Source organism: Helicoverpa zea, chromosome 21 (assembly GCF_022581195.2).
Source record: "Helicoverpa zea isolate HzStark_Cry1AcR chromosome 21, ilHelZeax1.1, whole genome shotgun sequence".
Classification (NCBI taxonomy): domain Eukaryota; kingdom Metazoa; phylum Arthropoda; class Insecta; order Lepidoptera; family Noctuidae; genus Helicoverpa; species Helicoverpa zea.
The window spans coordinates 2,692,658-2,718,050 of NC_061472.1; the positions used below are offsets into that span (position 1 = coordinate 2,692,658).

The 25,393-nt window shown below is 35.2% G+C and overlaps 3 protein-coding genes across 7 annotated transcripts in view; 1 reads left to right on the forward strand and 2 right to left on the reverse strand.

Annotated features, from left to right (window-relative positions):
- Positions 1-282: 282 nt before the first annotated feature.
- Positions 283-25,393, reverse strand: part of LOC124640647 (rho GTPase-activating protein 7) — a 327,491-nt gene continuing 302,380 nt past the window's right edge. For all 3 annotated transcript variants that reach the window (XM_047178508.1, XM_047178509.1, XM_047178510.1), the window contains 15 exons: positions 15,329-15,938; positions 14,524-14,666; positions 13,268-13,408; positions 12,362-12,471; positions 11,871-12,038; positions 9,522-9,634; positions 8,960-9,212; positions 8,524-8,627; positions 8,127-8,254; positions 7,547-7,706; positions 5,904-5,998; positions 4,241-4,378; positions 3,909-4,049; positions 3,406-3,591; positions 283-3,076 (listed from right to left, as the gene is read on the reverse strand). In XM_047178508.1, the coding sequence (XP_047034464.1) occupies positions 2,962-3,076; positions 3,406-3,591; positions 3,909-4,049; positions 4,241-4,378; positions 5,904-5,998; positions 7,547-7,706; positions 8,127-8,254; positions 8,524-8,627; positions 8,960-9,212; positions 9,522-9,634; positions 11,871-12,038; positions 12,362-12,471; positions 13,268-13,408; positions 14,524-14,666; positions 15,329-15,938 (2,605 nt within the window). In that variant the 3' untranslated portion in view covers positions 283-2,961. The remainder of the gene's footprint in view (positions 3,077-3,405; positions 3,592-3,908; positions 4,050-4,240; positions 4,379-5,903; positions 5,999-7,546; positions 7,707-8,126; positions 8,255-8,523; positions 8,628-8,959; positions 9,213-9,521; positions 9,635-11,870; positions 12,039-12,361; positions 12,472-13,267; positions 13,409-14,523; positions 14,667-15,328; positions 15,939-25,393) is intronic.
- Positions 22,433-25,167, forward strand: LOC124640648. Of its 3 annotated transcripts, XM_047178512.1 has the most exons (3): positions 22,433-23,058; positions 24,191-24,405; positions 24,619-25,167. In XM_047178512.1, the coding sequence occupies exons 1-3, from the start codon at positions 22,586-22,588 to the stop codon at positions 25,095-25,097; spliced, it is 1,167 nt and encodes a 388-aa protein (XP_047034468.1). In that variant the 5' UTR covers positions 22,433-22,585; the 3' UTR covers positions 25,098-25,167. The 3 variants fall into 3 exon arrangements, with proteins under 3 accessions (XP_047034468.1, XP_047034467.1, XP_047034469.1); XM_047178511.1 differs by having other exon boundaries at positions 22,435-23,058; positions 24,191-25,167; XM_047178513.1 differs by lacking the exon at positions 22,433-23,058 and adding an exon at positions 23,987-24,122 and having other exon boundaries at positions 24,191-25,167.
- On the reverse strand, positions 23,069-25,292 carry LOC124640651. The gene is made up of 2 exons (XM_047178515.1): positions 25,160-25,292; positions 23,069-24,037 (listed from the first exon to the last, which is right to left on the reverse strand). Exons 1-2 carry the CDS (start codon positions 25,290-25,292, stop codon positions 23,157-23,159), a joined length of 1,014 nt encoding a protein of 337 aa, XP_047034471.1. The 3' UTR covers positions 23,069-23,156.

Consider the following 25,393-nt stretch of genomic DNA (forward strand, 5'->3'; position numbering starts at 1 on the left):
TATAGGCACTATTTGGACAAAAACGAGCACGCAAATACCATGCTATTTATTATATTCTATGGATGACCCTGGAAATATCGTTGCTATCAATTAAAGATTTTCCATTTTGATGTATCTAGTAAGGATTGGGTACAGTAAAACAAAATCTTCGTTTATCATCATCATCATCCTTCTGCCCAAATGGCTTTATCCCAAATCTATTGCAGTCGGCGCAGCGTCTTTTCTTCTTTCAGAAATCAAAATCTTCTCTATAGGTATTCAGTCAATAAAACTTCAAAAACATTTAATACAATGGTCCATATATTTTCATAAAGAATAAATCACAATGCATTAGTTTATTTTACACGATAAAACAGACACGGAGTATTAAAGGGTTATATATTTCAGTTAATTGCTGGAACATTTTATTTTACAATAAATGCAGACCGTGCTTTAAACAGATACAATACTGTGAACATCAATATGGTAAAATGGCGGATAAAATCATGACAGTCTGTCGAATACCTATTTAAACTGAACACACCCATTTTTTATTCCAAAAGCAATTTTTATATTGCAATAAATTAGGTTTCATTTTGCAATAAATATTAAATATTTATGGAATGCCTGAAAACGGTTTCATTTTTATGTTTTCCTATTTAGAATTCCGTGCGTATTTTCTTTCATTTTTTTTCTCTAGAACTGGAATTCCAGAATGGAAAACTGTATTCTAAATTCCAATTATGGAATGAAATGTTTATGTATCTGAAACTAAGAAGTATGTTAAATATTTATTTTTTGGAATTGGTACATATGAGATTAACATGTAACTGGCCTTTATTTACAGTTTGATGATGTGATGTATGTTTGTTTATAATTGAATTAAACTAGTACATCGAAAGTCCACTCGCCAACCCGGGAGATTTCCTAACTATCTTGAGAGCAAAATATTTCCAGAATGTTGAGAAAATTCCAGAAACGTCTTCTTTTATATGACTTTTAACACCTTATACTAAAAACGCTTAAGTGCCTATACAATGCAATTACGTAAGAATTTTCTGACGAAATTGGAACCTGTAGACTCCCTCGATTAAAGTTAGGATTGGAAAATGTCGCGAGTCAACTACAAACATTCCTAATGCTAAGAGTTGCCATTACTTATAAAACTGTCTCTGGAATTCACATCACATTCAGGTATTCATTATGAATAACTGCACCAACAATTTGTGAAATCATAGGTAACTAACAACATTATAATATTGAGATTACAGATTAATAATTAAAAATATCATTTAAATCTATTTTTAAAAGCGATTTAATATCTTCAATTTGCGATATTTGGCTTCAAATTGATTTTCCATTAAGGAAAATATTTTTATTCTGTATGAAGCTGTGTTTCATAAACATGTAGCTTTGTGGTTTTTGATAAAGGGTGTGGGGAAAAGGATAAACCCTATCCTACTTCTACGTTAGTCATCTTACTTATACCAATACTGAATGACGTATTAACTATAGGAAGATCTTAGGTGCATAACACCCATACGACTCGACCACAAACAACAACATATTACCCATTCTCTTGCTGGAGAAAACCCATTTCTGCGCTGTATGAAACACAGCTTCATATAGCAATTACTCTAAGTACATTAAAATTGTGATGGTCATTTTCTATCAAAGCTAACAATGCAACTATTTACAATCAGACTTTTTACAAATACACATAAAACAATATTATTCAATAGAACATACACTTTATCCCATTCTGATACACCTCAACGTTCAAAAATTACATAATTTTATTACATTATTGAATATAATATAATATGAATAATTAATGTACCTAAATATAATTTAATACTATGTTCCTGAACACAGGACAGGTACGGTTAAATGTGTTTTATATTTGATTATTATTTTTATTTATATAATATGACTAGTGATATGTAACGATAACTTTACATAGGGTATGGTAAAACAGAATAATTTTTATATTCAAATATTATTCAACGAGATTTCTTGTTAATTATATTATTCAATAACAATAATTGTAATATTGAGTTTTTAATGAATTTATTTAAAATATAACTTATATTTACAATGCACCACGGGTAGACTAATATTAATTAATAATATCTAACTAAATTTTCAAATAAATCAGGCTTTTTGGTAGGTCCCTTTTGGGGCTAAGGGTCTAGCTAGAACAACTTGTGTCACAGAGGTAGGTAAAGAATATTTTAAAAACCTAATAAGTATAAATTTATTATGCGGTTAATTCAAGTTATTATGATTCTGTTCAAATATTTACATGACAAATGCTCACAAATTATTTTAAATATTGCAAAACTTTTCTACATAATAATATAAGACCATTATCAGATCCTTTTTTATTGCCTATAATAATTATAATTTTGGTCAAATATTCACGTCGAAATATATATATGTATGTACTTAATATTAAATAGGTATGATATTGTAGTAAATATAGTAATTCTGTAATGTATATTGAATATGTCGAATTTCCATTTACCTACTGTCAGTAAATTATTTGAGTATATTGTATGCTTGGGCCATTTTGGAATTATTATACTCGTAACATTGAAATATCTAATCATTTATGTAATTATTGTATCATGCGGTCTATAGTCAACAATTTCTTAAGATTCTATCCAAAAGTAGATTTCTGTAGCTTTTATTACACAGTCATGTGTTTTTTATTACTGATAACAATGAATATATTTTGAAAATCTATTGCTTTCCATAACTATAATATCTACACATAATATATTAATATCCCATAATCACTTATTTTTAAATCAGAGAATGTAAAATTAGGTACATCTCTAACCAATCCAGTATTGGCAAAAACGCCAATCCATTCCAATATACAATTTCATGGAACTCTAGAGAAGTATGTACAGTGACGTCACAAACGTCAACTTAAGCCGTTTCCAATATGGCGCCGGCTTAAGTGGAATGCTTGGATCATACATTCGATTCGGGACCTTCTGTGTTATGTTTGAAGGAAGCTCGGATTCTGGCGAGGTATAGCGCGCAAATGTGTCCGTAGCATTTGTTGTACCATTCTGGTGTACGGCCCCTGGAACAAAGAAATATTTTACATTATTATATGGTGAAACGGTTGCCACAAAATTAGTAGAAGTACTCATAAATTTTAACTTGCCAGACAATACGGAACTAACTCAATTATTTACACAAAACAACGAAATACAATATTTTGGGAGTTTTAATGTTCGAAAGAGTCACCGGCACCCTCAAAGTCAAAGTTATCTACTTTGACTTTGAGGGTGCCGGTGACTCTGAAGTTTTACTTAGTAAAAGTCAAACTCCCCTCTTATCACCTCCTCTATTCCATCCACTAGATGGTTACCCATTGGAGTTTTTAAAACGAATGTTTCCAAGACTTACATGGTATCAACTCTAGCCAGATGCACGAGCCTACTCCTGCCCTTCCCGGCGGGCTGCGCGAGGTAGCGCGAGGCGAGCACAACGCCACGCGCTTGTGGCGCTACACCGGGGGGCGCTGCGCCGTGCGCTACTGATGTCTCCGCCACCGCGCACCACCCGCCTGCTGTGCCGCCTTGCTGCCATGATCTGAAGAATAATAAGTGTTGGTTCATATACAAAATATCAACAATAGACAAAGAGTAAAACCGTACCATAGAGTTTCATTGAAATAAGAACAGTGTTAAGTAATGAGAAATTGTTTTACAATTACAAATAAAAAAATTGATACAAATCTATGGTATGATAGTCAATTTTTAGAGTACTCGTATTTTATACTATAAAACGCTTATATTGACGTCAGAACAGATGATTTGTTCCACCTTAACTTGACTGTAGTAAAAAACACCTGAAATCCTTCTAAGTGGAATGACAGCTAAAACTTGACCAACTATGTAGGCACTTACCGTAAAACACAATAATCTCTTGAAGGTAGATTGATGCTAGATGCCGTGACGTACTGGAAAACTTCTGCGTTTGCGCCCAACTTCTCAGCGACCCGCCATTTCACCAGTGAGTCGTCCCATATATGCCGCTCTCGGAGTATTCTAGAAATTAAATTACATCAATTATGTACTATTCTATCAACTATTAACTAGTTACTAACAAGAACTGACAATCGATCTTAATAAATGGAGAAATCAGTAAAGTTGGTGCACCCATTCTAACTTGGTTAAGAATTCTAAAGATACTTTTAGTTTGACACAAAAATATATAACAGTTGAGAGGGAAAGTTTACCTTTGCATAACCTCCTGTGGCGGCGCCTCCACATCGGTAGTAGCTCTCCATAACCTCAAAGGATGTCCATCCCCAACCTTCTTGCAACACAGTTCCACATGAGGAGCAGCTCCTGACACTGACATCCACCCACGTGTTCTGGAATTATAGAATCTGGGTTAAAATTCCATTCTGACACTGGAATCCAAATAAAAAAGCCTGAAATCTAATCAAACACTGGAGCATGCGAATCATCCATTTAAAAATAGAAAAAAATGAAATTAATTTTTGTTATTAAATTTTCTATCATTCCCGTTTTTTTATTTATTTTTAAAACTATTATTATACATCAAATTAGTAGCTAACAGCCGATTGATAGAATTGTATTATTTTTAGTAGATTATGTCATGATGTTTATTTCATCATTTATGGTGACTGTTATGTCATATCTATGCCAAAAAACAGTCCTTAGTAATTTTATTTATGTGTAATTAAAGCCAATAAAACGTAGTAAAAAACCAGTCCACCTATATTAAAGAAGCAACATTTAGATCGAAAAAAATAACAGTAACTCTACACATAACACCTAAGTGGCCATGATAGGACTACATGTAGTGACATGATATCAGTGTTTTAGATGAAAATTTTGGGTTGAAAACATCTATTCTTCATTGATTTTGTACTAAATAATTTGCCATAAAACATCGCACTTAACTTGAATGGTAGATTCCATTTTCATATAAACCGTATCTCCAATTATTCGTAATGATCCGCGTATTTGTCATCGAAAAAGGACATAGGTTTAAATAACGCTGTTAATGTTGATATAATTTTCCAGTAATGACAAGAAATTCTCCCATGATTCGTTATTTGCCTTTCAGTTTTATAACGGTGTAATGATGATGTAATTTTCAACCACAAATCAACGGACATGGAAAGGGAAAATGTTTTTAAAAAATTTGCTCGGTTGGTAAAATAGTCACTTTTCTTCCTTTTTCGAGACAAATTTTCCCACTCACGTGAAGATTAATTAGTCATAGCTGTGAATATTTTCCTAACAAAACATTTATGAATCTTTCATAATTTCCCACATTTAAGAGAACAAAGGCACTGAATCTAAATAAATCGGGAGGTATAGAAAATATGATTAGTAAAATATGTTAAGTAAAAACTATTGTATGAGTCTATTATGAGATAGGTTCGCGATAAAAGATGCCTATAAATTCCAAATAACCAAAAGTTTTAAGATGCCTATCCGTCTTACAACAATTCTCCCTCACCTAAAGCTAGATTTTTTTTTCGAGAATTAAGTCCAAAGCCTGCATAATATTTTTCAAATATTGGTACTTTTATTTTTTGGTAGGTACGCACCAAAGCTACAACGTTCGAAAGAAACATATGTATAAGTGTATCTAATACCCCATAATGGTTGAGAACTTCAGAAAATCAGTGAAGAACAGATGTTTTATAAAAAATCGATGATAAGGTGGATATACGCTCTAACACCGATGTCTCACCTCTTTCCTGATCGGCCACAGACTCTAAAAAAGCATGAAAAAAGTTAGACTCTAGTAGAGACAAGTTTACACAAAGAAATTTTGAAGAGAATTATGAATTCAGAGTCTACTTAGTACTTCAAGGATTTTGGAAATATGGGCTTTATTGCTATGAAGATAGAACTTACTTTTCTTTGGCTTCTTTGAGTAAAGCTTTGATACAGGCTTGCTGGAAACCTTTCCAGTCTTGGTTGAAGTCTGCTCCCAATTCTTCGAGCGCGACCTGGAATGTCAGAATGGATTTTGGATTATTTCAATCCGTCATTATTGTCAACGTTAATTCAGGAAGTTAGGTATATTATTTTCTTTGATGAATCGACCTTCCTACTAGGAAATTATATGGGGAAAGTCCGGTTAGTAATATTTCCGCTTGCTGTTTCATTTATATATTATATACCTAGTTTTCCTTTGGCGATAGGCTGATGATGATTTCCTTTGGGTAACAAAAACACTCTTCTTTAGACTTATGACAAATCATCTTCAGAAATCCTTATGACTAATATCATGACATAAGACTAATTACAGGATAAAAGGGATCTACACTAGGTACACTTCTTAGTAATATTACAGGAAGTATTTAACTTTTCTTAATTTCACAGGAAAATAGAATTTAACGGGTTACCAACTTTGGTATTTGACGGGATAAATATACCGTTCAGCTGCTCAGTGAAGAATTTGGGCCTTCATCTTGACTCTTCACTCAATTGGCAAGCACAAGTTGCAGCTGTCAGCCAAAAAATCACTAGTACACTGCGGTTTCTTTATCGCTTCAAAAACTTGCTCCCGTTCCATGTAAAAGCAATGCTTATGCAAACCTTAATCTTTCCTATAATCGACTATGGTGATGTTTGCTACTATGACCTGAATGCAGATCTACTCAATAAACTCGACCGGCTTCTCAACAATTGCATTCGATTCGTTTTTAATCTTCGCAAGTACGATCATGTGTCAGCGTATCGAGCGCAACTTAAATGGCTACCGATAAGACAACGACGTGTGATGAGGGCATTAACTACTCTTTTTTCTATACTTTATACCCCGTCTTCACCTTCCTATTTAACCTCTCACTTTCAGTATGTGTGTTCTCAGCATAACAAAAATCTCCGCTCCTCTAATAATCGTCTTCTTCACTGCCCTGCTCACCGTTCAGACATTATTCACTCTTCCTTCTTTGTGAAATCTATTCTTCTCTGGAATGAGCTACCTCTGGAGGTCAGGATGGTAAATAGTCGACACACTTTTAAAATGAAACTGCGAAATCACATCCATGGCAAGTTGGCCGAATCATTACAGTAGTTCATTTTTCTTACCATCTTCTCCTACATTCTCCTGGATACAGTTGTACATATATATAGTTATATATATATATATATTATATTTATATATGCATAAATATATATTTTTATTATCTTCCACTGATGCTCAAATTGTGTTGCACCTACCACTTCTATTTCACCACCACCCTAAGGTAGACTGGCAGAGAACGCCTAAGGCGTTAAGTCCGCCGTTGTACAATGTGCAAAAAGTATTTTAAATAAAAAAAAATAAATAAATTTAAATCAATTTTCTCCCAAGTTACTTCAACCTTTAATAAATACAAGCTATTTTCCCGCGGTTTCAATCGCGTCCCGGAGGAACTTCTTCCCATACTGATCCCATATGTTACTCGGGAATCGGAACTCGGGAAAACTTTCCAACAGAGAAATATTTCTCAAAGCGGTTCAGTAACTACAGTACAGACTGATGTAATCATCAGTAAAGATTTACTCACCGGCACACTCTCCTCGAAGTAATTAAACTTGCATCTGGCCAGCATGTCAGCGGGTGCCAGGAAGAGCTGCTTGTGTGCCTGTATGAGCAGCAGCAGGCACGCGTGCGCCGCGCGGCTCTCGCTGATCTGTCGCTGGTCCGCTACGCTCTCGATTACCATTCTGGGAATGGAATGAGTTGGGTTTTTAGAGATAAATATGATCAAACTTTAAATGTATAATGCGCGGGCTATTTTGAACTGTAAAGTTAGTTGGTCAAGCAAAAAGTGGAAGTAAATTTTCCAAGGTTTATATTTATATGCCCAGAGGAGAATGGGCAGCTAGGTATGATAACGTCTAGAATAAAACATAGAATAATACATATCAATTTAAACTATTTATTTAAACAGTTTTGAAAATGTTACTATCTGAATGTATGATGCCCTATTGCTCACAAAATTTTGCTATGTAGTATGCAGGCAGTTATGTACAGAAGCAAATACCACTTACTATTATGTATTTCTTAAGACTCGAATCAAAGGACCAAAATTCTTGTGACATCACATTACCATTTTTTATACCAATAAAATATAAAATATGTACCTATTAGAGTTCCCTTCCTTAGTGCTCCCAGTTTGCGGTGGCGCGTGATGTAACCTCAACAACGTAGGAGCTAAGCAGACAGCTAGGTTTGAAGCTGTCATCTGGTTCACAGCCGAATGTTCCGCCACCTGAAAATTATAAAACACATTGATTAATGCATCATAAAAATAAAGTGGTATTTTCATACACAGGGATATGATGCCCATTGACAAAAAATTAATCTGTGTTTGAAACTGTTGTTATGATGGAGAACATGAGGCAGATTCACTACTAAAAAGATACGTCAGAAAGGTAGCAGAGAAGATGGCACCGAAGGAGAAGGCATTATTAAGTCACTAATATGCTATAAGCAAGAAGTAAGTGTTAGATAAACGAATAACTAAATTAAAATACTTACATCTGCTAAGAATATGAGCAGAGAATGCAACGCTTCTAAATGCTCTTCAGGTAACAGTAGCAACGCACACTGTACTGCGTCCGGCCTTAGGGGTTCGGGAACATCTGAAAACATTAAATGAATATGTAATGATTTGAATTAGTTACTTGTTTCCATAGCTAATGGAAAGGTACACACGTACGAGTACCGAAATAAAAGTTTCTCTATATGCGATCACGAGCCCATCAATCAAAGAAAATAATATTGTGCATTCAGTGAAAAAACATGGCAGAAGTGCAAAAATAGTGTTCAAAATTCTGTAAGGCAACTTGACAATATGTACTTCATATTGTAAGGTGTGGATTTTGATGAATCGGCAGTAAGTCAGTAGTAATTATTACATTATTTTTCCTCATTCTCTTCATACAATTAAATAGAAGGTACCAAATATACTCACGTTGAAAAATCGCAATAAACGTCTCACTAAGCTTATTAGTCAACAGCGCATCAGGTAACTCCCTAAAGTACTGCTTCACCATGTCGGCTACATCATGTGCTTGAGCTCCATCGAAGTTCAAACTCGACTGGTTTGGTTCCATGGTGTTAAGGTTTTCTATAGCGAAGCTGGCGTTGGAAGCCCCGGCTGCCTCGACTGTGGTACGGAGTTTCGCGATCCTGGATTTTACGCCGGCTTTTCTGAATATACCCATCTGCAAAGGGGAGTTTTGTTAGTTTGAGATTTTTTTTTGTTTCTTTGTGAAATTGTATGGGCATTACAAAGTGCTAGACTCTTTACTTTCATAGAATTTGAAACAAAATTGTAGGGATTTGTAGCTTGAATATTAATTCGTCAATTTACGATGTGTTGATGGACAGCCAATCTTCAATACTTGAGATTTTAAAAGGAAATAAAGATGACGGTAAAGCGTTGCTCAATCTTGATCGATTGACCCGTGCTTATTACACAATAATAATGACACTAAAAATAATACTAGAAAATGTATGAAATGTGTACTTACTTGATCTAACGCATTGTTTTTGAGCCAATTCAATGCGCACTGTATAGGCTTTGGTAACGCATGTCCTGTCCTTTGTAGAGACACTGTTAGGGGAACACCGAACACTGTCTTATCTGGAACAGAAGAAGAAATATTAGGTATCTTACAATACAGAAAATGTATCTGGACCTCAAAATCTTTAGGGTAGACAGACTTAAATGCTTATATACTGCCCCATGTATAACACACCCACCCAAAACAAAAATGTGAAAGGCTGCCAAGTTCGATAATATGGGAATGCTTCGCCTATAAAAGAAGTGAGATCTGAATAAGTACCAAGTTCCATAAACATACCTCAGTTAAAAATAGTTACTTTTTAATGATGTTACTTGGCAAGCTTTCACACACCTTGTTATAAACCTACTAAACGCAATGAATCAAGTATATCATTTTCTATTAAAACTTGCCAAGTCATTAACATCATTAAAAAGTAACTATTTTTAACTGAGGTATGTTTATGGAACTTGGTACTTATTCAGATCTCACTTCTTTTATAGGCGAAGCATTCCCATATTATCGAATTTGGCAGCCTTTCACCTTTTTGTTTTGGGTGGGATTTCATTTATTTTTGTAGGGTTGTTTATTTTAATTTTTTCTTATGATTAAGTTAGTTAAGGAAATGTCTTATTTATACTATCTTTCAGATTTTTGAATATGCACTATGCTTCTTACAAAGAAATGAACTAGATTAACTAAATGGACTAGATTTACCAACTGACTGACATGACATATTATCATATATTATGTTCGTGGATCAAAGTTACACATTCGTTATTTTCGAAAGTGACTCACACTTGGCCGTTTTCAGATTTTTACTTTACTTTGACTAAATACAAACCTTTGTAACGAATTTCAGATCGGTACGACCATTCGAAGATATATTATATAAATATAGATGAATTTAGTTTGTTTTAGTTCCTTAGGGGTATAAAACACCTTCATTATTTTGAAACCGACTCACACTTGGCCATTTTCAGATTTTTCCCTTTACCTTGACATAAAGACCTACCTCCATGCCAAATTTCAAGTCAATACGACCATTGGAAGTGGTCTAGGTTTTTGATGAGTGAGTCAGTCAGTCAGTCAGTCAGTGAGTGTATAGTAAAAATAGCGATTTTCTGACGTCAATATCTCAAGACCTACTATAGGTATATTAATGAAATTTTTTATTTTAGATAAGTGAGGGGTCTCAACAGATACTAGAAATTTGATATGCGTAAATAAAATAGATTTTGAGTTATAGGGGGTTATAGGGGGAGTTAGAGGGGTCGAATTTGGCCGAAATGGTTCGTGTAATATAACCCACGGCCGGTGTGTCGCTTTTTTTTTGCTCGAACTTGGCGGACACACTGCCGTGTGTCTAGATATACATTCACAACAATTTCATAGAAGGTGTGATGTTGGGAATTCTAAAGATGTGAATTATTTTCAACACAAAATCTATTTATTTAAAATCACCAAAACTTTTCGTCAATGAAGTAAGAATAACATTTGGTCTGATAATCCCCATTTTCCCTCAAACATCTTACGTTAAAGGGGAAAGTTGGGCCGTTAACATTCAAGGGATGAATACACTTAATAATAATATAAACGTTGGAAATATATTTCGATTTTTACATTGTATGTACCATTGGATCACGTCAAAGGGTCCTCATGTTCATTCAAATGAAAAAGAACCTTATTCTATTCTATGTAAGGTTTACATTTGTGTGTGATGTTTTATGTTTTTCCGGATATATTTGAGAAAGGATAATAAAGGATTTTGTGATTTAGGAGTCCTAAATGTCACATTGTAACGTTTTGGTTGAATTTTATTTGCAATGATTTTGCGTGGAAATCCCTTTCTTTGAAAAGCTTTATTTTGTCATGTTGATTGACGAAAAAAACCGTTGTATAGATATTTGTTGATCCATTGTCATACTCATCAATCATTTCCAAAATTAAGCCTTTTGATGGTTGAATATTTCTGTTTCCTTGTTTTGCTAAGTCTGTTATTATTATTTTTTAGTTTCGTATGCACTAGCACATCTACAAATTATGACTTTATGTCACACAAAGTTACCCTAAGGCAGGTCCTTCAGTCCAGGCCCTTCCTTTGCGCTTAATTGTATCCCAATCGGTTCACCCATTTTAACGCGAAAGCGCAGAAGCTTCTTACGTCCCCACTCAGAGACATTTAATGGTTACTTAAGCCATTCCTTAGTGAAGGATTTGTATGACTTTCCGTCACTAAGGAGTGACTTAAGTAATCATATGTCTGTGGAGAGGTTAGCTACTTATTGTATTTTATAAAATTATGTTTACACTAACCTTTATAATCAGGAGTCTTAATCTTCCTAATAAGTTTAGGCAGTTCCCAATTCCATCCAGACTTGTGTGAAGGACAGTATCGTTCCATGCAGGCTGTCAGCCGAAGAAGTGCCAGTTTCCTCAAAATGTGGAGCTGACCGCATGATAGTGACGACATTGGCCGTGATACTGAAAAATGTGGATGAAACATTTTATTTTTGATGCATGGTGATGATGAAAGTGAATGGATTCTTAAAGGTAATGTAGCATTTGGTCCTCAAAAAATTGCGCGAATATTATGATAATTATGATAATTTCTGAGGAAGGGGTATTTATGTACTCGCACTTATAGTGCAAAAACAGGCTACATTGATTTCAAGTGATCATATAAATTCTCTCAAGTTTAACTGAAAGAAAAAGGAGCATAAAATTGCTTAAAATTAATTGAAACCATCATTGTAAATCCATAATTTGTAAATAAATAATATTGATTCATTTATTTTGTAACTTACGATATGAATCCGGGTCCTTTTGGTTTGGGGTCGGCGTCAAAGTGTTATTCGCCTTGGGTCCACCATTCAACGCATTTGTTCTAAACGAATACCATCGCTGAATGTTGTTTCTGAAAGATTAAAACAATCCATTGTTAATTTGATGATATTAAAGAAAATATTCATTAGTAGTGGCCTAGTGGTTAAGGCACCTGCCTCTTAAGAACAACTGCGCGGGTTCGATCCCAGGTCAGGTAAGTATCAATGTGACTTCTGTATATCATGTACTTTCTAACATTATCTTGGACAACAATTAACTGTATTAAGGTAAAGGAAAAGAAACCTGGACTTTCAAAGTCTGATATCATCAATCAATCCGCCTTGAGTAAGCGTGGTGATTACCGCTCATACCTTCTCAATAATAAAATGCCTGCGCCCTGCAGTGGGATAATGAAATAAAATACACTGGTATGTTCGAGAAAATTCCATTCAAGGTTAGTAAGAAAGTACAGTTAAGCTTAAGCTATAAACCTCTTAATAGCTTCACTTAGTTATTGCACGGGATTATATACAGTTAGCCGTCTTTATGACAAATCAAAGGTCTAAATAAATTGCCGAAGTTATAAACCTAGAATTTGTGATTGGACGATGATACGCGCGGTTTGTTCCGGGCAAGTTTATGCTCACATTTTATCGTTGGATCTATCATTTATTAAATAAATAATTCTATAGATTTATTTATGTCAAAATAAAAGACGCCTGTCCAATATTTTTTTGCTATTCTAAAAGATAAACTAGTTAAAATAGCTGTCCCTGCTTACTAGATAAGTAAATTTTGGCTTAGCACATTTTGGGTTTACATTCTATCTATCATTTTGCTCTTAGCTTACGAGTAGGTAAATATAAATTTATTGAGTAGGTACTTACTTCTTACTCTTCATATCCAGACTATCATCGTCATCATCCTGGTCTCCATCATGTGACCTGGATCCTGCTGAGTTGGGACTGCTATCCAGCTCTGAACTTCTTGACGCTGACTTATCTCTTTTGAGACTTCGATCACGAAACCTGCAGATAAAGAGCAATGTGTTTAATTTATTCTTCCTTTATTACACAATTTATCTTCTTTCTTTGTATATAGTTTGACGACACTGATTGTCACTTAATTAGTATTCTTATCTTCTATTCTATTATATGAATCAAAAATTTCACCAAAATTAGTCCTTACATTCGCAAGGTGGATCACAATCACAAAAACACATTTCTACCCAAAAACTCACTATTCACAGACAATATTGAATACTGCAATGTAGCCAAGAAAGCCATTAGTATGCCAATCACTTGTGTAAGCATTGTCCATTACTGTGCCACTAGTTTTAAACTAATGACCACCGGTTGGAGTAATTAGTTTTAACGCGGTAATGTCACTTTCAAATGTAGCGGTTATGGTCATTTTGGAGATAAATTGTGGCTTTGGATGTAGTGTATCTGTGTACCTAACCACACTTGTAGAAGAATTCAGGATTGGACTCAAAAACTGTACTCGGTTTGGGAAAGATCGAACCGGGAATCAAACTCGAGACTCCGTGGACAGCAGCAGTCACGGTTTGCGACTACTAGACCAACGAACTTCCCAACAAAATAAAAAGACTTGTACCACTTAAACTACACTTCAATATGACTGAACCATTTTGATTTATTGAGCGACTGTTTGCATAGGACGCAGGCAAAATACATTATCCTTTGTTTTGCAAGTGTCCTATTCAAACGAGGAACGGTTCAAAGAAAATTTTGTATAATGTATCAACAAGTATGAAGGATCTCGTGTATCCTGAGGATGTAGGAGGGGTGGATTATCCAGGATTTTGAGTAGGAATTATTCAATTCTTAAAATGCCAGGAAGTATGTGAGCGTGGCTTAGTAACAGCCAAGGTCGATCGATTTAGATTCATGTCATTATGCATACTGCCTCGTTGGTCTAGTAGTCGTATAGTGCGACTGTTCAGGTTCGATTTCTGGATCGGGTCGAAGTCTAGCAGCTTGGAGTTTTACAGTTTGTTATTGACACCAGTGCAAAGATTTACAAAGAGCTACAATGTTACGTACTGCATACCAATTCAATAGGTTTGCCTGAAAGCAGATTCAACAATAGTTGGGAAGGCAAAAATAAATAAGTTACTTACTTCTTCCCATCATTTCCCAAATTAAGTGAACTGGTCCTTATGGCCTGCCTTCGATGGTGTGTATGACCTGGAGATTTCTGGACTTCTCGAAGTACTTCAGGGTCTGGTTTCAGTTCCACTGGAGAAGGTGGCTCTACGTAGACCTGGTGATAAATAAAAAAGCAATACTTTAAGTTACATGAATGTAAGCGCATACAAATCATATCTTGGACAATCGAACTCCTACGTGTTTTGATAGGTTACGCTAACTGACTATATTGCTAAAAGATTTTACTAAGGGATATTTGGACAATATAATAATGTATTGTTAAACACTTCCAGAGAACTGGGCATGTAAAGAATATACGTATTTAAATAAACCAGAAAATAATAAAGCGTAAATACAAAAGAAAAACTGTCCTCGTAATTGATACCAAAAACTTCCAGAACATTAGTTCCCATAACGGATACCATATTAAGTGGCATAGAATAGTTAAGATTAATTCGTCCACGATAAGCCAAACTTGTAATAGTAATGTGTAGTTCCAGCGAGTTTCCGCAAACTATTCGCGGTAGTTAGGAGGCACTCTAAGTTATCTTGTCGAAATAGTTAACCATTATCTTGTGGCTGGATGTACTTTATAAGAGGTTGTATGGACACTGGATTAGAATGTAAGGTAGTAAAAAGATATAAGTAAGAAGTTAAGGATTCAATCGTATAGCTGTTTGTAACAAATCATATAAAATAAACAAATCAGCCAATGTCTGTGCAGCCAATTGTTGTAAAGGATTCACAAATAAAAAGAAGTCATCTAAATAAACTCACCTCTGTATTTTGATGAGTATTATGCTCCTTATAATAATTATGTCTCCAACTAGCTGGTTGGCACTCCGAATCACTTAGAGCACTAGAGTCATCATTCTTGATCCCTCTATGGAAAATCCTCTTCGCCCTCCCCAATTTTGATTTCGAACTTTTATTGCTCGAACCCATACTCCCATCCGAGGCATAACTCGAACTGTCATCTCCAAAAGGGGCATTTAAGACAAATGATTGTTCTAAAGGAGCTATAGGAGATGGGGGCATTACAGTCATCGGTGAAGGTGGTTGGGTCCTAATTGCCGGTGCATGTAAAGGAGAACTGTGGAAATCTGGGAAAGGAAATGCGGTAGGCGTAGTTGGAGTCATGTCTATATAACTTAGGTCTGCGTATTTATCTTGTTGTACGTCTAAGAAATGGGGGGATGATACGATGACTTCTGTCCGGTTTTGCCTCTTTCTTCTTCTCGTTTTGAGGGACTCCACTCTTCGTAGTAAGGCTTTCGCTCCGTCTCGTAATCTTTCGGAGCCGGTGCGTCGGAAACGCGTTCCCGTTTCTTCTTCATCTTCTTTGTCACTTGGTAACTGTATTACATTTTGGCCTGGTACTGTTAATCTGTAACAAAAGAATTGGTAACGTTAATTTATTTTACATATCTCAAAAAAAATCTTATAGTTCTCAGACCGGCTGAAAACTTTTGATTGATCTATTTTTCTAGCCGTAAAGAAAATAATGGCAAGTTTTGAAAAAAGTCTGAATTATTGTAATTTTTCGCACGCCTTAACACAAAGGCGACCTTAGCAGCACACTAACTCATCTCCATAAACTTTCAAAAGGCCTATTATGGTACCAAAGCTACACCAAACTTTGGAGGCTCCAAACTTAAAGTACGAAAGTTTGCAGAAACTCGTCAAACTAACAGACAACAATTTATTTCCATTATAATACAAAATTTGGGCTTTTATTAATTGAAGCTGAGATCGTGTCTCATTAATGGCGTTATCGAAGATGGGATGGTTATTGTTAGATTTTCTCTCCCACGTAATCTTAATTTGGAACTACGGGATATACCTATGAAAATATTTCAAGCAGCGTGTCTGTTGTTTTTATTGAATTAGAACTGGAAGAGATTATGAGGGTTCTCCATGCTAATGAAATATTATATATACCATTAAATTAAATTATTATATAAACCATTAAATATTAGAAATATCATTGCCAGAATAAAACCCTTTGGTTGCTGGAGGACTTAAATATCGTAACGTCATTATAAACACTGCAAAGAAAGAAGTAATCAACAGACTAATGAATACTTTTACATAGACATAATTGGACGATCAAGGCCCTGACTTGATAAAGTGGATGTACAATTATTTCAAGAGTGTAAGTTGAGAATTTACAAATTTTCGACAGGTCTGAAATTACATTAACCAAAATCAGTCTAACATTTGATTTAGAATAGGATACTATGATAAAGTTACATCCCAAAACTGCAAATTCCGGAACTCCAATTAAAACTTATACATTGGCGTGGAAACTGCAATCATATTTTAATATTATGATTCCATTTCGCATAAAGCCGAATGAAAGTTAGGAATGCTAACTAGAGGGCGCTACGGGCACAAAAACTTTTCGTGAAAGAGAAATAAGTTTTAGCACAGTTCATATTATTTTTGGCATTATTATAAAGTTTTTCGAGATTAGTGTTGTAAGTTGGTTAATTAGTTCTCAAATTCAGCAGTTCAGTGTATTCATCTGCGTAGCCTTTTCCCAAAACTATGTTGAGGTTGGCTTTCAGTCTTATCATGATATAGCTGAGTACCATTGTTTTGCATGGAGTGACGGCCTGTCTGAATGCCTTATCCCAGTTCCCTGGGCAACCCGATACCCCTTGGTAAGACTGGCTGTCAGACTTTATGGCTTCTGACTGCTTAAAGCGACTTCCAAAGATGTTAAATGACAGTCCGGACCCACCAATTAAACTTGCCTTCAGAAAGACGGAGAAACGGGTCATTCATAACAAGATAACCTTATAATCGATCGACACTTTAGTGTATGTTTTGAAGAACTATAATTTGCCTTATTAATATATATTTTTTCTTTCAAATTACATGGAAAATTGGAATGAATTTGACCTTAAATTATGACAGATTTATATTATTTCCAAACTGTAGGCTTTATAATACGAAATACAATTCTTTAACACTAATTATATTTCCAGATTTTTTAACACTTATTTACTTGTAAATAAAACAATCAAAAAGTTATCCATCAAATTCAAAATCTTGATGATTGATTGTAAAATGTTGCGAAGTTTTGTACCAAGAATCTTACTCCTAAAAAATAATAAAACACAGTTATCCCATTACCAGATTAGACACACAAACAAACTCGGTACATTTAATTAACAAATTTTATTGTTCTGAAGTAGAAAGTTTCTTGTTTTCGTTAACTGTCATTAGAAAGTAAAATTTTGGAGTATCGCGTTATCTAAATTATTTTAATGTGGTTGAATCAGATGCATATTTTACACTGTGCTTTTTAGAGTTCTGTAAGGCTTCTTTTTAAAAAGTTTGCTTGTTTGAACGCGCTTATCTCAGGACCTGTACCCAACCAATTTGAAATTCTCAGTGTATGGAAGTCTATTTATCAGGAAATTCTATAGGCAAACTTTTATCCACGTGCGCGAAGTAACTTATACGGGTGAACTTCCACTGACGGAAACTAGTATTTTCAATATTTGTCTACAAATTCGACTTGTAACTAAAACAATTACCCCCTTACTTATAAAATCTCTAATCACCTTCTAAGCAACATTTTAACTAATCACTACTTAAAGTCTTAAGTAGTGATTAAATGTTAGTTAAGACATGCTTAAGCAACGTTTATAAGTAAGAATTTTCTTAAACAGCCCTTAAGTATTACTTATATTTAATTCACGTTTATAAGTAAGGCTGTTTATTATTAATCAATCCAATTTCCCGGATCGTTTATCGCAAGGTGTATTCAAACTTGGCCTTACGTACTCACTGGTTTATCGCTTCAAATTCACACGGTAACAAAGTAGCAATTAATCTTACATTAAAAGCTTTCCGCTCTCAATACGACCGCCCTTTATGTAGGTTAGTGGGGCCAACGCAATACATAAGGTTTTGGTCTCATTGCTCGCGATTTATTAAATAGTTTAAAGTAGATTACCTAGGTACTATTGACTGATAGGTACGTAAAGTTGCAAGATGAATATATATCAAAATACAACATATACATACATGTGTATATATAATAACACGTATAATATATTTCCTATATAGTTTTTAGTGTTTAAATATAAAAATAATCGAGAGTAGATCATTCTTCTGTGATAAATAAATGTGTACCTACTCTCAAAACTGAAATCGTATATATCCTAATAACGGCATGCCTCTATTGAGTAAGAAACAGGAAATATACAAATGATAAGTACCTTTAACAATGCCGACCCATTGTTCGACAGAGAAGCAACTATCAATTGAAACATGACCATTTTATTCTAAAACGCTTCCCGCTTCCAAACAGCCCTATTCTCACACACAGCCTATCATTACAGAAGGTTTAGCAATCCGAAATAGAAACGTGATAGGTGAAGGGCCTATGTAGAACAAATGGGATGTTGGCTTAATTATAGTCATTGTTCGATTCAAGCCATCAGAGTGACGGTCTATTTGCTAAGGGTTTAATGAGGCTCTTAGTCAATAGAGCTTCTTTTTTTGAATTGTAAAAGGGCTTTGCCTTATTAGTTTTAGAGATGATGCTACTGTAGTTTTGGAGCCGGGTCATTTAAGTTTAAAGTTGAAAACGTTTATTGAAATGCGGCTTATTGTATGACTATTTCTTAGGTCATAATGTGACATCGATAAATTACTAAAAAAAACACTCACCACAGATGGAAATAAGGAGCGGTGCTGTACCTAGATATCTATCATGACTGATGAAAAATTCGAAAAGAGAGTGAACTTATTTCCTAACAGTAAGTACCTACCTACTTCTTACTGTTAGGAAGTAAGTTCACTGTCTAGACTTTGACGATATGTCTTAAAAGATAAGTAAATCGTCAATAGCAGTATGTTTGTGCAATTTTGCTAATTGTCACTCTGATGAGACAAGACAATAAAGGGTAGGTCAACCCTTTTCAAAATTTAAGTTATTTCGGTACATATTCTGTCGGCACAAGTAACCAAAGTTTAATAGATTAGATCCATAACAGCGTTCGACGGACACTTGTGAACTTTAACCTCTATTTAACTAACTGTTACGTCTTTGAGCGATGCCGACGCGGTAAGAAAATGTGGCTAAAAGATTTTCATAGTAAATGTTTAGGGTTTTTGAGATTTGTGAAGTTCTTGAATGTCTTAGTAGCTTTGTTGGAGAGACTTCTCTTAAATTGGCGGTCATTTGATCATCTCTGGCAGCCGTTACGGGTTGTCAGTAGCCAGAAAGTCTGACAACTAGGCTTTCCAAGGGATGACAGATAGCCTGGGTCCTGGGTGCATCCAGTTAGACTGGAAGCCAACCAGAAATTGTTAGGAAAAGGCTATATTAGACATTATCTATGGCGATATAGTAAAACAGTGAATCGAACTTTCATTATATTATTGTTATAAAAGTGAAAAAAATATATCACCTCTTCATCATCATCGTGGGAATAATTTGACTAACAGTAATTTTTCCTATACAAATAAACACATTGAAATAATAAATAATGGATATAATACACAATTACCGTAACAGATAACAGGCTTGTATCCCATAAAACAATAGCCTCAGGCTACCAAACCATCTTCGTATGCCTTCATACCAAATAATAAAGATAAGTAGTGTTACTCAACTGTTACATTATAAATAGAGAATTGATTGAGAAATAATCTGTTGGTCTGTTTGTATGTGCACATTGTTGTTGAATTTAGTGGAATTAATTCTAATTACAACTGCATCCAAGTTCATCTGCATCCAGTCCGAAAAAAGAGCAAAATGCGTAGGTAACTAGTTGTTCCCGGTGGTGGCACTCTAAGGGAAGTACTTCCTGCACCTAGATAAAAATAGAGCCTGAGAAAAGACATAGGCTGCTATCTTTTCTCTGGCTCTAGACTATCTGTGTACTTTTCATTTCAATTAAGTAGTTGGCTAGTTCAGTAAGAAAATGCGAAAATCTTAACTTTGAAATATTAATTAGTTAACATTTTTCTAAAACAAGTGCAACCGCAATTCACACCTAGAACACCACAGACCAACAAACAAAAAGAAGGTTCGGTCATCGACACGTTCCTTTACACGTTGTCTAAGCTGATACGCATCCATTCCGTTACACGTCAGTATCATTCCACTTAACATTCCTATCAATCAGTTGTAACAATCAAATTAATAAGCTCGCATACAATCTGTAATCATCTAAGTGTTAATGAGGATCGGTTTTGGGGCTAGAAAAACAGCGGTTTGTATGACTGACGCGATTTTAGGATATTTTTGGTGTAGCTTATTCCGTCCTCCGAGCCTTTTCCCAATCATGTTGGGGTCGGCTTCTAGTCTAACCGGATTCAGCTGAGTACCAGTGCTTTACAAGAAGCGACTGCCTATCTGACTTCCTCAAATCAGTTATCTGGGCAACCCGATACCCCTTGGTTAGACTGGTGTCAGACTTACTGGCTTCTGACTACCCGTAACGACTGCCAAGGATGTTCAATGACAGCCGGTGAATTGGTGTAGCTTATTGGTAAGTATAAAAAAATGTACAGGATACCTCCTCATATTTTAAATCTGAAGAGTTTGTTCGGTTGAAATTTAACCAGCTTGTGTCAGGGTTGCCCGGGTAACTGGGTTGAGGACGTCATATAGGTAGTCGCTTCTTTTAAAATACTAGTACTCAGCTGCATAAGGTTAGACTGGAAGCTAACCTTATCATAGTTGAGAAAAGGTTCGAAAGATGATGAGCGGGTTCAAACAACCAAACTACCAATATAACAGTACCTTTTCGAGTAGATTTTCAATACAATCGAAATGTAGCAGTCGTTTTAGTGGCCCCAAACTAACAGTATTTGAAGATGCTTAAAACTAAAATAATTGGCCCTTGATTACGCAAGCGATCGATATCATGGATGATTCAGGGTTTGGTTTACTGCTTAATTAAAAGCATGTCGTAATTGTTCATTTCTTGTTTCAATTTATTTTGAACTAATTTATACCAGGGTCTCATCTGAGTACCGAGGGAACTACATCCCACACCAAGATAAAAAAAATAGCAATTTATCCTTCATGTGGAATTAAACTATTTTTGTACCCATTTAACTCAGTTCAGTTAGTAGTTTTGGCATGAAAACCGGATAGACAGACGAGAGTAAGGATTTGTATCTGTATTTTAGGTGGTTAAATCATATAATTTTTATCTACATATCAGTTTTTCGTTCGGAAACTTCTTGTTATTTTCAAGGAAAGAACAACAAGATTACAACATAATAAGTTAAGTAGTGTGACTGCTCTGAAATGCACCCGCAATTTACAATGCCACTAAGATGTCTAAGTAAGTACTGCTGAGAAGTCCGGATATTTTCATCGTTATTTAGGATGAAAATGTCAGCGAACATTTTGCTCTATGAATTTTAAAAGCGCTTTTGAAAAACATTCCTTCTTTACTATTCATACCAAACTGTAGTTTGAGAAGGAAATTGCAAAAAAACTACAAATCCATGCTAAGAGATTGATTGCCCTTTTGAACAGTTAGACGCTGCAAATCTTCTAGGAGCCTGACGTAATTCCAGGAAATCGCGTTGGTAAAGCATTGAAGTATTATTGAATACGAAATTGTAGAGGTATCCACTTAAATAAATAGATACAGAAATCTTTCAAAAATAAGGTCAATTTAGCCTAATTTTGCAGACTTGTCAGTCAAATCACATCGATTAGCCCTTCCTTTCTAAAAAAACTTTTCATTAATAAAAACCTCTTTTGTGATACAAAGTCGCCCAAAAAACAACACATATAAACATTATACCTTACATTACAAAGAAATTAGATAAGAATATACTTGTGAAAATTCCGCCAGCATGTAAAGACGGTCTCAAGATCCACCCTCTTAGGCTGCGTTTTCACCAGAGATGTGCGAGGATGCATAGCGAGGGATGTGTTTGTAAAGAACCAATAGGATCGCTTCATTTACCTTGCCTCGGTCAGCACAGCTCTGGTGGAAACGGCTCAGCGGAGCTAGATTTTTGCGCATACAAAACAAGCGCGGGATGTGTGCGAGGGATGTGTACGAGGGAAGTGTGCGAGGAATGTGTGTTGAGAAAGATGTGTTGCGAGGTTTGCGCATACTGTACCAGCCAGTCCATAGACGGAGTTTGTTGGAAGTAGAAGTGCGCAAAATAGATAATAATATGGATAATTGGAAAAAGAAAATACTTTTATATTTAACAATTTGTGATGAAGAAATGGAAGCAGAAGATACGGAGTTTATTAGTTCTATAATTTTGAGCAATACAAGAACACACAGGTTTTGGATACGTAACCATATTAAATATCATCGATTACATGGAGAATTCTTTACCTTTTTTCATACGGCTGATGATGAAATATTCGAAAATTCTTATCGAGTATCTAGAAGTAACTTTTATGAGTTACACAATTTGATTGAGAACATTATCAAGAAAGAAGACACTCACTACAGAGAATGCATCAGCACCAAGGAAAAATTGGCGGTATGTTTAAAGTAAGTAAAATAGTTTGAATCAATTTTGTCTTTATTAAACATATTAATTGAAAAGTAATCATAATCTGCAAAATAAGTAGACAACAAGTTCCTCTTTTTCATGGCAAATTAGGCTCTGTTCCTACTTTGTTTGAAGTATTTGGCGTTTGTAGGTCTGAATGTTGTGTTCCCGGAGATGCTGGTTGTACAGCTTCCAGTTGGAAAGATGAATCCATCTGGCCCACTGTTTTATTTGTATTTCTACCAGAGCTTGAAGAATAACCAAGTTGTTCAGGATCCAGCTGAGGCGGCAAATCCATCTGGCCTGCTATATTACTACCTACTGCTATACTGCTATCAGAGCTTGAAGAATAACCAATATTTTGATTATACCACGACAGCACGTAAGATTCTTCGGCTTCGCTAATCATATTAAAAAGTTTCCTTTTTAAAGGAACTTGCATGTAATCTGGTAATTTTTTAAATGTTTTCGCCATTGAAAGAAAAAAATGATCAGTATCATCGCAGTCCGTTGGTTTTAAAAGTTCTCTTAATTCTTGCCTTTCTTTTCGAAAATCTTCTTGATTTTTCATATGTTTTTGTATTAAAATTGATAATTCATCGCCTTTTTTCTTCTTTGATGATGACGGGGTGACCGAATCTGTTGAAATGCCTGAAGTTGAGGCTATTTCGTAAAGATTGTTGGGATTGTCAGCTTGATTTGGTGTATGTTCAGTGCTCTGCGAAGAGTCATCTTGGTTTAATGAATATTGAGTGCTTTGCGAAGAGTCATTTTCATTATTTGGTGACGAAATATCCTCTTTATAACTTGACTCTCTATCTCTGTTGGCCATGTACGGTAAAAGAAATTCCATCAATTTTTGGTATTTCCATTCACGTGTTTTGGTTGTAGCCTGTCCGCTTTTTTTAGATTTCTGCCTCTTTAGCGCGTCCCGATGGCTATCCCGTAGTTGTTTCCAACGATACTTAGCGCTTTTCACTGAAATAATAGAAAATTATGATTAGGAATATAACATTTTTATACCAAGCATGTTGTCTTACAGATCGCAAAAAATCAGTAACAGGTAAAGAGTACTTTTTTATTTGTTAATTATTTTTCTTACTATTATTATAAACATTCCTTTTTTTGCAGGTATTTATCCACGGGCTCGTCGTTCACACGATTGGCAGAAAATTTTAGGATTGGAGTAGCAAGTGTGTCGAGAATTGTGGCAGAAGTTTGTAATGCTCTTTGGCTTGTTTTACAACCTCTTGTTATTCCAAAACCTACCAAAGACGACTGGAAGCGAATAGCAAAGGATTTTCAAGAGCTATGGCAGTTTAAAAATTGTTTGGGGGCTCTAGACGGTAAACATGTTTATATAATGTGTCCTGCAAACACTGGGTCCTCTTTTTTTAATTACAAACAAAGATTTTCTATAGTGCTTATGTGCTTAGCTGACGCTAGGAGAAAGATTATAATGGTTGATGTGGGATCCATGGGAAGATTTAGTGATGCTGGAATATTTGATGATAGTGTTTTTGGAAAATATTTGAAAGAAAAAAGATTGAATCTTCCAGAACCTGAACCATTATATGAAGGAGGTGAACCAGTACCATTTGTATTCATTGGAGATGAGGCTTTTCCTTTGATGGAAAATTTCATGCGCCCATATCCGCGGGACCAGTTAGACCAACAGAAACGTATATTTAACTATAGACTTTCGAGGGCACGTCGCATTGTAGAAGCTACATTCGGTGTATTGGCACGAAAGTGGTATGTGTATTGTAAAGACTTTGAATGCAGAGTGGAAACGGTTGACAAAATCGTAAAAGCCACATGTGTAATGCATAATTTTTTAATTGAAAGACAAAGTAATTATTTGGATTGCATTGATAACACAAATACAAGTACTCTTGTATCGGTTCCTAGCATTTCCGTCGTCGTGTCAAGTGATAGTTATGATGTAAGAGAGAAATACTGCTCTTATTTCAATAATCAAGGAAAAGTGTCATGGCAAGATACTCGTATTTCGTCACGAATTCATCGCACACAATAAATACCCAAATATTGTAACTTGTATTTTAATATACCTGATTTTAATACATGATTATTACTTACCATCTTTATATTGTATTTCTTTGACTATTTCCTCCCACGCAGCGTCCTTAGTTTCATTACATTTGTAAAATGACAAAGAAGTGTTCCACAAACACGGAAACTTTTGAACGGCATCAATTAATTTTTCGTCCATTATGCCACGCAACCGTACGACATGCGTACGACTACAAGCGCTTACGACAGCAAAGTGAGACGTGAGCGCAGCGCGGTGAGCGGCAGGCAGGCGTTCGCGTT

Coding starts and splice junctions, on each gene's coding strand:
- LOC124640648 (XM_047178511.1), top strand. CDS start 22,586: ATGTGTGCGAGGGATGTGTACGAGGGAAGTGTGCGAGGAATGTGTGTT. Junction 23,059..24,190: donor AAATTGGCGGTATGTTTAAA/GTAAGTAAAATA, acceptor CTTTTTTTGCAG/GTATTTATCCACGGGCTCGT.
- LOC124640651 (XM_047178515.1), bottom strand. CDS start 25,292: ATGGACGAAAAATTAATTGATGCCGTTCAAAAGTTTCCGTGTTTGTGG. Junction 24,038..25,159: donor AGAAATACAATATAAAGATG/GTAAGTAATAAT, acceptor CTATTATTTCAG/TGAAAAGCGCTAAGTATCGT.